Here is a 14,886-nt window from a genome sequence, read left to right on the forward strand (position 1 = left end):
CAAAAAAATATTGGCTGCCGTCCCTCCCCCCCATAGGTTTTTTGCTGGAATAGCCCCAAGATAGGCGGGACAGAGTTTGAAGAATGATAGACAACTTAATGAGATGGGCAGGACAGAGTCTGAAGAATGATAGAGAACTTACTAAGATGGGCGGGACAGAGTCTGAAGAATAATAGAGAACTTACTAAAATAGGCAGGACAGAGTCTGAAAGATGATAGGGAACTTACTAAGATGGGTGGGACAAAGTCTGAAGAATAATAGAGAACTTACTAAAATAGGCAGGACAGAGTCTGAAAGATGATAGGGAACTTACTAAGATGGGTGGGACAGAGTCTGAAGGATAGGGAACTTACTATGATAGGCGGGACAGAGTCTGAAAGATGATAGGGAACTTACTAAAATAGACAGGACAGAGTCTGAAGAATGATAGAGAACTTACTAAGATAGGTGGAACAGAGTCTGAAGAATGATAGCGAACTTACTAAGATAGGCAGGACAGAGTCTAGCCAGCCTAGACAGGGCATCTGCTGCCTCCTGCTCGCCGAAGTCCCGCAGTATCACGTAGAAGATGTTATTTTTAGATCCCCCTCCCAGAGTTCCCTTGTCCATGGCTCCACACAACAACTCACTGTTACGAATCACCACAACTGAAACAGATACCAAATTAACAGAAATTTCCATAATTAAATCCTTTTAAACTTTTAATGTGCGATCGCACACTGAACCAATAACAACCAAGTTCTGAATATGTCAATAACTTGATGTCACAGATAATGCACAGAGGTTGTTAGAAATAATTAACTATGGACGTCTATAGTTGTATGCATGTTAAGAAGTTTGAAATAAATCTGAAGTGTTTATACAGACTGGGTGAAATGACCTGATCATGTTAAAAGAGCTTACACGAGTCGTTGATTGCGAGAACTTACACGAGTCGTTGATTGCGAGATCTTACATGAGTCGTTGATTGCGAGAACTTACACGAGTCGTTGATTGCGAGAACTTACACGAGTCGTTGATTGTGAGAACTTACACGAGTCGTTGATTGCGAGAACTTACACTGTACATGAGTCATTGATTGCGAGAACTTACACAAGTTGTTGATTGCGAAAATTTGCCATTGGGAGGACTTATCCGAGTCGTTGATTGCGAAAATTTACATGAGTTGCTGATTGCGAGAACTTACAGTACATGAATTGCTGATTGCGAGAACTTACAGTACATGAATTGCTGATTGCGAGAACTTACATGAATTGCTGATTGCGAAAACTTACACAAGTCGTTGATCATGATAACTTACACGAGTCATTGATTGCAATAAGTTACACGAGTCATTGATTGTGAGAACTTACATGGATTGTTGATTGTGAGAACTTACACGAGTCGTTGATACATAAGTCCTCCCCTTTTGAGTAGTTCTTTCCCTTGGTCCTCAGGTTTGCTTGGACAGGACTATTTTTGTTCGGTCTTAGAAGAACACTAAAGATCTGCTTTCCTGTCCACAGTTTTACTGGCTGTTAAGTAAAAGACGATCTTCATTACTTTTTATTTCTTGGTGATATTATATTGTAAATAAGAAAAATCTTATGAGACTAAGAGTTCTATATTGTCAATTTAATTTAAACATAAGAAGAAATTTTCAAGCAATAGATGTTTCATATAACACATATAAATCACAAGAACTCAATTCTTACACATTCATAATTTCACAAAACCTGGCAAAAAATGACATCACAAACCAAGCTGTAAAATAAAAGCATAAAAGAATTTTTCATTCGTATTGAGACGTCAAATCTTTGCTTAGCCCTCAGGGTCGTAAAAGTGAGGGTTCTTTAACGTGACAATGCCTGCGACACATGACCTCTGTTTTTTCCCCGTATCATATCCGAAAAACCTGTGACTCTCACATTAAAACTAAATAATTATACCCCTATATTTCATGCTTTCGTGGGATTTCTGTCTACTTGGACAATTTTCTTGTACGTACATGTAATACAGTAATACCTTGATAATAGCCGGTGGCGGTAAATCAATCTTCAGGTTGGTCTCTCTCCCCGACAACATGGCCGCTATAAGCTGGCATGCTCTTGCTCTGTCCAGGAACACGTCCTTCTGTGTTATCAAGTATCCACCTGGCAACAACCGTTAATAATTATCAAAACAACAAGTATTCTGAGAGTATTGCATGGCAATACATAGTCCCCTACCAGTTGCAAAAATCACTGTACCACAACAATATTCAAAGTTCATTATGTAGGTTATGGTAAAAGGAAAAATTGGGAAACCAGGATAGGAATGGTTGGAAATCTATTCGAGTAGAGACTAGACCAAGAAAAAAGACAAATTTATAATTAAGTTTAGGTCTTTAACCAAGTCAATAAACTGTGACATGTAGATAATCATGAATAATTTATCTATATTGTAGTATTACAATGCTAGAAGTTTTAATGAGTGTAGTATTCTTAATTCTTATCTACAGAGATAAGAAACTTGGATGTAAACTAACAATTCATGCTATTTTTCTACGTCCAAGGGCCATAACTTAATGGAAAATCAACAAACCAAAATGAAATTCAAACTAGATATGCAACTTGTTATGGCAAAGCAATGTACCAAATATCAAATGAATATCTGCAAGCACAACCAAAAAAATTCCAAAAACTGATAATTCATGCTATTTTTCTAAGTCCAAAGGCCATAACTAAGTGAAAAATCAACGGACCGAGTTGAAATTCAAACTTGATCTCTAACTTGTTATGACAAAGCAATGTACCAAATATCAAATGAATATCTGCAAGCACAATCAAAAAAAGTCTGGAAAACTGATTATTCGTGCTATTTTTCTAAGTCTAAGGGCCATAACTATGTGAAAAATCAACAGACCGAGACGAAGTTTGAACTTGATCTGTAACTTGTTATGGCAAAGCAATGTACTAAATATAAAAATGAATATCTGCAAGCACAACCAAAAATAGTCTGGAAAACTGATTATTCATGCTATTTTTCTAAATCCAACGGCCATATTATAACTAAGTGAAAAATCAACGGACCGAGATGAAATTCGAACTTGATCTGTAATTTGTTATGGCAAAGCCACATACCAAATATAAAATAAATATCTGCAAGAACAGAGAGAAAAAGTGCGGAAAACTGGACTGACGGACAGACGGACGGACAAACGGACGGAGCGCAAACCTAAAGTCCCCTCGACTTCGTCGGTAGGAGACTAAAAATACACAGCAACCCTTAAATCGCAACAATCGTTATAAATCACCAAAACAAAAATACACTACAACTCTCAAATCGCAACAATAGTTATAAATCACCAAAAACAAAAATACACAGCAACTCTAAAATCACAACAATCATCAGTAATCACTAAATTAAAAAATATACAGCAACTCTCAAATCTGCAGACAGGAACTATGGTTTACAGTGTGATTTTTAATCAACTATAAGGTTCATGCACAGTTCCTGTTGATTTAACATATGATTATTTTCCTGTTCTTCTGAATACTTTAGTACACTGAAACAGGTGATTCTCACTTACTCAAAGTCCAAGGGACCTTAATAAAACTTTGAGAGATCAAAATTTGATTTAAATCCAGAAAATAAAGGTCCGTTCATTGTTTCATATTCTATAGCAACTGGAGTGCATATTTACAACATCCTGGCATTTTTTTGACACACTGTCCTTCATATTTTAGGTACATGTAATCGAATTACTCTTGTATAGATACCAGAGACATACCGTATATACTCGCCTATAAGTTGGATTTTTGGGAGTCAATTTTTGGTCCAAAAACTCTATGTCCGACTTATAGGCGCGTTCTAAGAAGATTGGTATTTTTCAGGGCGGCGTAATGTACTGTAGCTAGTGTTTTTTAAACAACTCCGACGATTATCATTGACTACCACACAAACGATTATTGTTTACAAATACCTAGACATATTGTATTGTTTATGTATTTTACAATTATGTATAAAGTACAAGTATTTGCATATTTTTAACTAGTTAAAAATCATTTACATACCACTATATAATAATACTAATCTATCGTTTATCGGTAAAATTGAATTACGAACCCGATTAATATTGAAATATTCATATGTACATGTATACCGGCTGAAATATATTCCATAAAAGATTAAATATTGTTACATGTAACAGATAATTTAGATCATCATTCTTGACTCTTAAAATTGTTGATACAATGAATTATACCGGAATCCCACAATAACAGTTTTCGCGAGGCGCGTGCCACTAAGTAAAAACAGTGTCAGGTACTGGTAATTAGGAGACCATAATTGCTTAGGTAAACAAGGGATCATTGCCCATAGTAGATCAAGGGTTGCATTTAAACCCCAAACAGGTATGGCTTGGATATTGAGCACCTCATAATTATTAATTTCTCCATATATTTTTGGAAACATAGGTAAAAACACTACACCATTGATTTTGAAATTGTCGACCGACTCTGACAAAAATTTGTACCGACTTATAAGCGGGTCAATGGCAAATTCCTACAAAATAACTTTAAAAAATACAACCGACTTATAAGCGGACCGACTTATAGGTAAGTATATACGGTATACATGTATATGTCTTTGATAGATACAAAGATTTTTGAGAGTTAATGTACTAATTTGTTTGTTTTTCTCATGTTAAGATAGATGTACATTTAGGAGACAAATTTCTCGTCCACAACGACATTTCACAGTCACTAACAACAAGTAGCACAATCCACCGAACAATCGTCACAATTTCCAGTTACTTCACGCAAAGCACACATTCTAATAGATAACAATGATTCCTTGGCATGTCTCTAAATTATATTCTCAAAATTACCATCTCATTGTCAAGTTGGCCATTGTGGAATTGTAATGAAAACAAAGTGCAGGTGGAGGGTTAAACTGACAATTTAACAATCAACTATCCAACCCTAGAAGGAAACAGACTCAATGTGTTACCTATAAAAATACCTAATTAATACTGCCATGCTAGCTCCAGGCATTCAACATTATCCGAGCAGAAACAATTATATGCATGAGTGATGGTGTGTACACGCTACCACAATTTCGAGATAATATGTTTTATGGGACCCAAATTTCACTTTAAGAGATTGAGAGAACTTCGAGAGATCTAACATTGGAGAGTAAATTTGCTTAGTTATATAGTGAAAAAAATCATCGAGAGTCACCTGTATCTATGTCTCAGTGACTTTACCTGTAATGAAGTCTTGAATTGCAGCTATTAAGGGCTCTCCATTCCTCGGTGTGATGATGTTTGACTTAGACTGAAAAACACATTCACAATCTAGTAACGTATTGCTGATCAAAATACAGAAAAACACGGTTATCGCGAACACGCTTATAATGAATCCATGCTTATAGTGAAGTGATTTTTTATTCCCTGTAGTTTTAAGGCGTATTAAGAACTTATTGGATATAATAAATTATGTTTATAACGAATCGAAATTGTTCATCCCCAGCACTTCCCTATTTGCTTGTTTTAGCAAGTAGGCAGACAGACACAGATAAAGTAACTGAACAAATGAAAGCCATAATGACAATCTAATTAAAATTAGATCCTATGATCCGCTCATCTACTATCACTAAACTAATTTTAATTAGATTGGCCATAATGACAACGATTACTCCAGTAACTTCAACATTCCACACATACAATATGGTTTAATATTAATCATTATTCGTGTTACTTTCTGACCATTATGGATGTCCTACTGATCCTAATGAGTGACCTATTGACCCCTGTGAGCTACTGACCCCCATGAGTGTGATGGCCTCAGCCTTAGCTTCCTCTGTCTGTGGTAAATGTAGATTCATTTCATCTCCATCGAAGTCAGCATTGAAAGGGTTGCAGCAACATTCATTGAACCGGAAAGTTCGGTGAGGCATGACTTTAGCCTGGAACAAAAAAAATATTACCATTTATTTGGAGCATTGGAAACATTACATAATATGCCCATCACAAGCTTTAATACGTAGGGTATTTTTCATAGGCATGAATTGCAAAACTTTAATTAGGTATAATCAATCATCAACATACTGTGGCAGACCGCCCCCCCCCCCCCCCCCCCCCTGGAATATTTCCTAAAAACTGACAAAGTTCATGAATCAATCTCTGATTTTTTTAAACAAACCATGCACTCTCCATATAACATTGATTTTCAAATAAAGAGGCAAAACTCCTGCGACAGGTTGAAATGGATCAAAGTTGCCACATGATCCAGAGTGACCAACAAAGAAGCTACATAGCAAGTTTCAGCTTGATTTGTGACCAAAAAAAAGAAAATAGAAACAGAAAACCCTGAACTGTTGGATAAACAGACAACACTGTATGATAAAGACATGCGTGTAAAAACAAATGTCATTTTATAAAGCATGTAAACTTTAAATGTATGCCACAAAAATGGAAAAAAAACTTACATAGAATGCTTGTATACTGAGTTTGTGGAGCGATGGTTGTCGATTAAACAAGATGATGTCATTGTCGATCATGTGACGCTCGACTACGTCACCAAACTTCAGCTCCTTAGCAATTTTCTCCCTGTTTCCATATCTCAAATATCTAACAAAAGATAATAGTTGATAAATCAGAATTAGTACGGGCTGTCGATGTACACTACATAATACAAGTCTATGTACCTAAATACTGGCATATTTTCCTACTGTACTTAGGATTTGAAGAGCTATCTAAACATTCGATGATGGTTTATTTCGGATTTATTGTCTGTCAAAATTTCTTGTAAATTTGAATTCATCTAGACAGGATTCTTTAATATTGCACCATAATTAATCATTATCACTTGTTGTCACTTCTACAGGAAACGCAAGCTGCAAAATTCATATATTTATAGAGATATTCATTAGTCAGAATCATTAATACGTTTACATAGATATTTGTTGGAATGATTGCATTTATAGAGATATTTGTCTGAATGACTACGTTTATAGAGATATTTGTCTGAATGACTACGTTTATAAAGATACTGTACTTGTCAGAATGACTGCGTTTATAGATATTTGTTGGAGTGACTGTAACCTTTTCATGTTGTTGTCCCTCTGCTGGATGAAGTTTGCCCCCGGGTGAGTGTCACACCCATTCTTGACCAGCTTCCTCATCAGTCTGATGTTTGCTTTGTTCACTCGTTCAGGGTAGGTCAGAACTTTTGCCACATGAACAGGAACAGCAACCTAAACATATCAGCAAATACCAGTGCAACAGGACAATCAACTACAGTAAAGCACGATTACAGCGAACACACTTATAATGGATTCACAGTTACAGTAAAACACGGTTACAGCGAACACCCTTATAATGGATTTACAGTTACAGTAAAACATGATTACAGCGAACACGCTTATAATGGATTCACGCATCTCTAACATAGATATCTAGAATACCATGAGTATGTCGAAGTGAATTGGAAGTCCCAACTACATTTTCTTTTTGTATTTTAGTCTCAAAATCTTGAACTCTTGAAGTTTCTTCTTTGCCCAATCGAATTCAAGATACCGAGGTTTGACTGTATATCAATACTGAAAACTAAAACAAGAGCTGTTGTAAAGTTTCGTGCCACAGAATGAATACCTGATCGATCCTCATGTTGGGGTCGGGTGATATTACAGTTCTTCCCGAGAAATCCACTCTCTTTCCTGAAAGGTTACCTCGGAAACGACCCTGTTTACCTTTCAACCTCTGCACAAAACCCCTTGTTACTTTCTTTGGCTGAAATGTACACACATACACTGTCATATATCTGATGTTTTCATTTTAAAACAATAACTTAGTAAACTACATAAATTAGAATAAAATCTTACAGATACATATAAATATTTCTATCTACAGAATACAGGTACACTTGATGTAGTGCCGAGTTTCACAAACGTACCTGCATGTGTAGGGGAATTCCTGAAGTCTCGCTGTTGTATAGTAGCGCCACCTGTAACTGAAGGTAGTCCCAGTCTTCCTGTGATCAAACAGACCAATCAAAATTAATTATAAGCACTTCTCAACACTAGGCAAGGTGTGTCAACAAGAGTACCACCAATGGTACATAATACGCCTGTGAAAAGTTAATATAGGGCATTTTTCTTACACCATGATTTGTAGAACTTGCCTTCAAGTAGCATCAGCAATCATCAGGGTGTGACATACTTTCTTCGCATCGAAAAAACAAGACAAATCATGTAATCTCTATTTAATATTTTCACTTGGCATAAAATGTATGTGTACCAAGTTTAAAGGTCCCTGCCCCAATGAATCGGTCTGTATCTTGCTACTATGACCTTGACCTTAAGAAACAATAGGCATCCTCCACTTGGCATAAAGTGTATGTGTACAAAGTTTGACTGTCCTAGCCCCAACAGTTTGGTTTGTCTACTGCCTACAAGGCTTTCCGACTAAGTGATACTGTGACCTTGACCTTTAACCTTGAAAAATAATAGGCATCTTCCTCTCATCACGGTGATCAAATGTACCAAGTTTCAATATCCTGGAGCTTACACTTCGGTTTGTATCCTGCCTACAAGGTGCTCCTACTAAGTAATACTACGACCTTATCCCTTTGACCTATAACCTTGAAAAACAAAAGACGTCTTCCTCTCATCATGGTGATCAAATGTAATAAGTTGCAATATTATGGAGCTTATGGTTCGATTTGTATCCTGCCTACAAGATTTTACTACTAAGTAATACTATGACCTTGACCTTTGACCTTGAAAAACAATAGGCATCTTCCTCTCAAAATGGTGATCAAATACACCAAGTTGTAATATCCTGGAGCTTACAGTTGGGTTTGTATCCTGCCCACAACGGTTCCCTACTAGGTTTTCCTACTAAGTGATACTACGACCTTGACCTTTGAACTTCTAAAACACTAGGCATCTTCCTCTCATCAGAGTTTAAAATGTACCAAGTTGTAAAATCCTGGAGTCTGTAGCAAAGAGAAAGAATCTTACCATGATCATCGACATTTTGGCTCCAGTGGCTTTGTGTTTCTGGATGACATCATTCAAAAACATGATCTCCGTCATCTTCATTGTGATATCGTCCTCGTTTCTGATGAGAGAAAAGATGGATAGAATATTTAAACTTTCAAAATTTTCAAAATGGCCACCAATTAAGAAATGACTACAAAAAACTTTAAAAAATCAAGATTGTCGGATTTCAACCACATTCTATTTCGTGTGGATCAACAGGTCTGAAATAAATCTTTACTTACGTTCCGGATTTGAGATCCGAGACAACAGATGGACGGATACAAATGGGTGGAACCAGAATTCGGGTCAGAATAAGATCAGTGGGACTGCCCACCTCCGGATTCATCAACAGCAGAGGGATCTCCTACAAACAACATGTACCGTATAACTGTTATAACACAGATCTGCTCTCATATCTTGGATTCAGGGCCCCAATAAGAGTTCTGATACACTGCAGGGGGCTTAAAACTGTGTCAAGTCATTTGATATACTCATAAACATAAGTGGATGTTCTATGACAAAAACCTTGGGTAAATATTTATGCACATTATTTCAAAACATCTACACTGTACAGTCAAACCTCATTATCTCAAACTCCATGGGACCAAGAAAAAACTTTGAAATATCTGAGGATTCAAGATATTAAGGGTAAAATACTTAAAGAATAAGTGGTTGGAACTTCTGAATCACTATCCATGGTATCCGAGATATCGGTGTTCGAGATATCAAAGTTCAACTGTACACGTAACAGCAAAGAAAATCACACAATTACTAACACGTTATTCCAGTATTTTGATAGGTAATCTCCCTTTAATTGGTCAATGTTTTGATAGATTATCTCCCTTTAATTGTTTTGATACAATATTTCCCTACCTCCTCTGGGATCTGCTGAAAGATCTTCTGCACTCTAATTGGATTAAGTACCTCCTAAAATTCATAGAAAATTTGGCATCAAACTCAATTTACACAATGTATAGAAAAATGTAAGGCCTATGGGCCATAACAGTCACCTGAGTAATAACTTGGATGTTTTCAGTTTTTTGTGGATTACATTTATTTTTTCCATTCCATACTCCACTACAAAATGATGGCCTAGATTTCTAACTTTCTTCAATTGGTGACTATCATTGGGTGTCTGGGTACCGGAAATTTACTGTCATTTACAGCTTACACTGAATAACCATTAACAGTGCAAGTTGAATAACGATTTATTTATCGACATCTACGGTGTAAGCTGAATAACGATTTATTTAACGATCTGATATATTCTAATGTCTCTCTTTGTTACAAAGCTTTAACCTTAAACTGTTTGTAGTATAATTAGGTATTCAGTTTGTCTGCTAGATGTTCAGAAATACACCGGGGACCAGTAATATACAATTGTGTACTCAGTTTGTCTGCTAGATGTTCAGAAGTACACCGGGGACCAGTAAATAGATAATTGTGTATTCAGTTTGTCTGTTAGATGTTCAGAAGTACACTGGGGACCAGTAATATACAATTGTGTACTCAAGTTTGTCTGCTAGATGTTCAGAAGTACACCGGGGACCAGTAAATAAATAACTGTGTATTCAGTTTGTCTGCTAGATGTTCAGAAGTACACCGGGGACCAGTAATATACAATTGTGTACTCAGTTTGTCTGCTAGATGTTCAGAAGTACACCGGGGACCAGTAAATAAATAATTGTGTATTCAGTTTGTCTGCTAGATGTTCAGAAGTACACCGGGGACCAGTAATACACAATTTTTTATCTCCCTACTACAGATATGCTACATGCTCAATTTTAAAAAAAGTTAGCCTAGTCAAATCCGAGAACAAGCTGAAAATGTTTAAATATCAATGAACTTGCAAGACAACAAGCAAACACAGATCATATAAAATCTCCAGAGTGACTAAAAATGTGTGCTTTAGTTATATCTAAACCTTATAGCTTTTCGTTATTTATATATTCTGTGCTATGGAAGAATTGAGTGCAACAATGCCCCCCCCCCCCCCCCCCCTTTCCTTGGAGTGTGACAGACCTGTGTTTTGCCCAGCAGTGCGTCTATGTCTTTGTTGTGCTCCATTGCCAACTCGAATGACCCCTTGAATTCCTCGATGACTGGGTCGACTCCCTTCCTCTGTTTATATTTGTCATGAATAATTTTCAACAATCCACACTTTTTTACCATTCCTATGTAAAAATTAGAAAATAATGTTTATGGTTCAATACTGATAAAAGTCTTTTAATTGACAAAGGTATCTGGAAGTTGTCTTACAGAATACTGAATTATTATTCACTCACAGCAACATCTATTCATCAAACTAATGTGGAATCATTTGAAATGGAAGGGGGGGGGGGGGGGGGGGGGGGGGCAATTTTTCTGAATTGCCAAAATTTGACAGTTTTGTTGGGATGTAATGTCATGGACATGGTTTGTGTACATTAAAACATCATCAGTGATCGTGCATTTCATTGTGGTTTGAATTTTGTGGGATAAGAGTACCCATGAAATATCAAAAACCTAACAAAACATAAACGCTATGTATTACCATAAATAGTTATTGGTAAAATTATTTATTAAGTTCATTCCATTACATAGCCAGCTAAACAAAAGAATTCAAAGTCTCTCATACCATTAAATGCTCCACATGAAGCACACACTGCCATCTTCCGACATTTTTCATAAATTTTCCTCTTCAGAACTTTTCTTTGTAGGTAAGTTAAAGGTTTCTTAACACTCTCCAGGAAAGTCTTCTTCTGGTCGGGACTCAACAAAGCTTCACTGCATGTCTACATGACACAGGAATATTTCATTACTATGTTAATCTGTCTATACAACACAGGAATATTTCATTACTATGTTAATCTGTCTACAACATAGGGATATTTCATTACTATGTTAATCTGTCTATACAACACAGGAATATTTCATTACTATGTTAATCTGTCTACAACATAGGGATATTTCATTACTATGTTAATCTGTCTATACGACACAGGAATATTTCATTACTATGTTAATCTGTCTACAACATAGGGATATTTCATTACTATGTTACGCTGTCTATACGACACAGGAATATTTCATTACAATGTTAATCTGTCTACATGACACAGGAATATTTCATTACTATGTTAATCTGTCTATTCGACACAGGGATATTTCATTACTATGTTAATCTGTCTATACGACACAGGAATATTTCATTACTATGTTAATCTGTCTACATGACACAGGAATATTTCATTACTATGTTAATCTGTCTATTCGACACAGGGATATTTCATTATTTTGTTACGCTATCTAAATCACTATCATTTCTTTTAGGGGTGAGATGAAAAGTTAAACTAATTTCATATAATTCTCATCAAGACACACACCCCCCCCCCCACCTTAAAACTAAATAATTATGATGAATGTTAAAACAAACTAATCGATTAACAAGTATTATTATACCTCAGTGTGAGAATTCTATGCAACGCGTAATCTGATTGGTCTAGACGGTCACATGCCAGGGATAACAAAACTTCATATCTCCCTCTCAAACATCATATCTCCCTATCATATTTACCGCTTGGGCAGCCTCGTGCATTTTCCATAAATTTAACGTTAAAGACGACGAAATATATTGTGACGTCACAATAAGTCTGAGTCATTCTACTTCCATAATTCGTAAGGCACAAAATATGTGGGTCTCCGATACACAGTTAAAAATCGCCTGGTTTGGGTTGATACAAAACAAGCAAGCAAATCAGCATTCAAGGAGAATAGAAATACAAAAACTGGTTATCATATCACTGTATTTCGCTGTTTGTACCTTCTAATTCGTTGAGGCGCGGTGTTACCGTTAGGGCAATCTCAGCTACATACATGTACAATGTATAGATGAGCGGACTCCAATCTCAAATGCAATTTTGTGGTCTTGCTTTGTTTCGGTATAATAAACAATTTATTGCATGATAGTGAAGGAGATATGAAGATTTATTCACCCAAGAAAAATCATATTCCCCTCGGGCGATGCCCTCGGGGAATATGATTTTTCTTGGGTAAATAAATCTTCATATCTCCCTCACTATCATGCAATAAATGTATAAAATCATACAAGTATAAATAACACTATGTATACCTTTTCTACTGTTTATTCACAAATGAAAGTGTACATTAAAGCTATCAAATGTCCATTAAAATGTAATATTATTAGGTGTTTTTAGCAGTCACTTTTCTTTTTTCTTTTTCCACTAAAGTTTAATCAATGTCGGATGACAGAAACTTACAACAGTTTTTAACACCCCCCCCCCCCCCCCCCCCCCCAAGTATTTTCGATTTTTATCTGACATTGATCTTTTGATCTCACCCCTTAAATCACTGATAAATGGTACATAATGTTCATTACAGCTAAAGTCTTTGAATTTATACATATAGATGTACCCAACACTTAATAAGTTTAATTATCATGCCTAAGACAAAATTGTTGAAATCTAATTGGTCAGATCTTGGTCACATGACGCCGGGGGAAAAAAAAGTATCATGCGAGTAAAATCCATATTGGGCGAGTAATTTTATTCATTGTCGGGTTCGACTTGCAGCCGTGACAAAATGGCGAAGCGATTTGGGCAGACGACTGCAACACAAATAGACGAGAAAAGGCTAAAAGTTAATTCAGAGAATACACTTCGGTGTAACGCAAAAGTGGCTAAGATCCTTAAGGACTATCTGAAGGAACAGGACCAAAATGAAGAATTTGAGGCTTATGATGCAGTAAGTTGTATGATATAGACCCCCCACATATACAGTTAGAGGTCTTCGACGTGATAAATTCGTTACACAGTTAGTTAGTGACCTGATACGGAAAAATACATGACCTGTGAAAAGAAAATGCCGAGCCCGATACAGGTTTTCTTTTCACACCATATATTTTTCCATATCAGGTCACTAACCAACTGTGTAACTAATAATATCGAAATTAATGTAAGGAAACACAGACGTAAAATTTGATATAAGGAAATAATAATAATAATAATTATTATTTATATAGCGCCCTATATGACTATAAATAACCACTCTAAAGCGCTGCACACAATAAAAATGATACAGCATGTTATAAAAGTAATAAAAGGAAATTATAATAGCATTAAGACAGATAATATCAAAACAATGCCATAAAAATGTACCTGTACCTTGCCATTAATTCCTTTTGAATATTCAACTTGACATTTAGAAGTGTAGATATACAATACCTTGCAAATCATTTGGAGAAGCTGAATAGTAGCTCGGAAATATCCAATGTGAAAACATGGAAGTTCTAAATCGATGTAGCCATAGTGACCGGTGCAGTCTGCTAGTCCTTTACCACAGGTCTCACAGCTACTGTCTTTGTCACTGGTTCCCTAGGGGGAAAAGGGAACAGTTACATGTACATGCACACATTTATTTGTCACTGGTTCCCTAGGGGAAAAGGGGAACAATAACATACACATTTATTTGTCACTGGTTCCCTATGGGGGAAAAAGGGAACAGTTACATGCCCAAATTTATTTGTCACTAGTTCCCTAGGGGGGAGGGAACAATTACATACTAATTTATTTGTCACTGGTTCCCTGTGGGAAAAAGGGAACAGTTACATGCCCACATTTATTTGTCACTGGTTCCCTAGGGGGGAAAAGGGAACAGTTACATGCACACATTTATTTGTCACTGGTTCCCTATGGGGAAAAAGGAACAATTACACACACATTTATTTGTCACTGGTTCCCTAGGGGAAAAGGGAACAATTACATACACATTTATTTGTCACTGGTTCCCTGGGGGGGAAAGGGAACAATTACATACACATTTATTTGTCACTGGTTCCCTAGGGGAAAAAGGGAACAGTTACACACCCACATTTATTTGTC

At 36.2% G+C, this 14,886-nt stretch overlaps 1 protein-coding gene across 1 annotated transcript in view; it reads right to left on the reverse strand.

The window, feature by feature from the left end:
* The window catches only part of LOC125670052 (DNA-directed RNA polymerase III subunit RPC1-like), a 38,560-nt gene that overhangs the window by 19,459 nt on the left and 4,215 nt on the right, over window positions 1-14,886 (reverse strand). Inside the window, exons 3-17 of the mRNA XM_048904974.2 lie at window positions 14,230-14,379; window positions 11,625-11,781; window positions 11,030-11,181; window positions 9,881-9,934; window positions 9,250-9,371; window positions 8,987-9,086; window positions 7,918-7,995; window positions 7,617-7,754; window positions 7,068-7,219; window positions 6,452-6,593; window positions 5,789-5,929; window positions 5,229-5,298; window positions 2,006-2,133; window positions 1,380-1,515; window positions 484-648 (exon numbers count right to left, since the gene is read on the reverse strand). Of these exons, the coding sequence (XP_048760931.1) occupies window positions 484-648; window positions 1,380-1,515; window positions 2,006-2,133; window positions 5,229-5,298; window positions 5,789-5,929; window positions 6,452-6,593; window positions 7,068-7,219; window positions 7,617-7,754; window positions 7,918-7,995; window positions 8,987-9,086; window positions 9,250-9,371; window positions 9,881-9,934; window positions 11,030-11,181; window positions 11,625-11,781; window positions 14,230-14,379 (1,885 nt within the window). The remainder of the gene's footprint in view (window positions 1-483; window positions 649-1,379; window positions 1,516-2,005; window positions 2,134-5,228; window positions 5,299-5,788; window positions 5,930-6,451; window positions 6,594-7,067; window positions 7,220-7,616; window positions 7,755-7,917; window positions 7,996-8,986; window positions 9,087-9,249; window positions 9,372-9,880; window positions 9,935-11,029; window positions 11,182-11,624; window positions 11,782-14,229; window positions 14,380-14,886) is intronic.

This window comes from Ostrea edulis, chromosome 4, assembly GCF_947568905.1.
Source record: "Ostrea edulis chromosome 4, xbOstEdul1.1, whole genome shotgun sequence".
Lineage (NCBI taxonomy): Eukaryota > Metazoa > Mollusca > Bivalvia > Ostreida > Ostreidae > Ostrea > Ostrea edulis.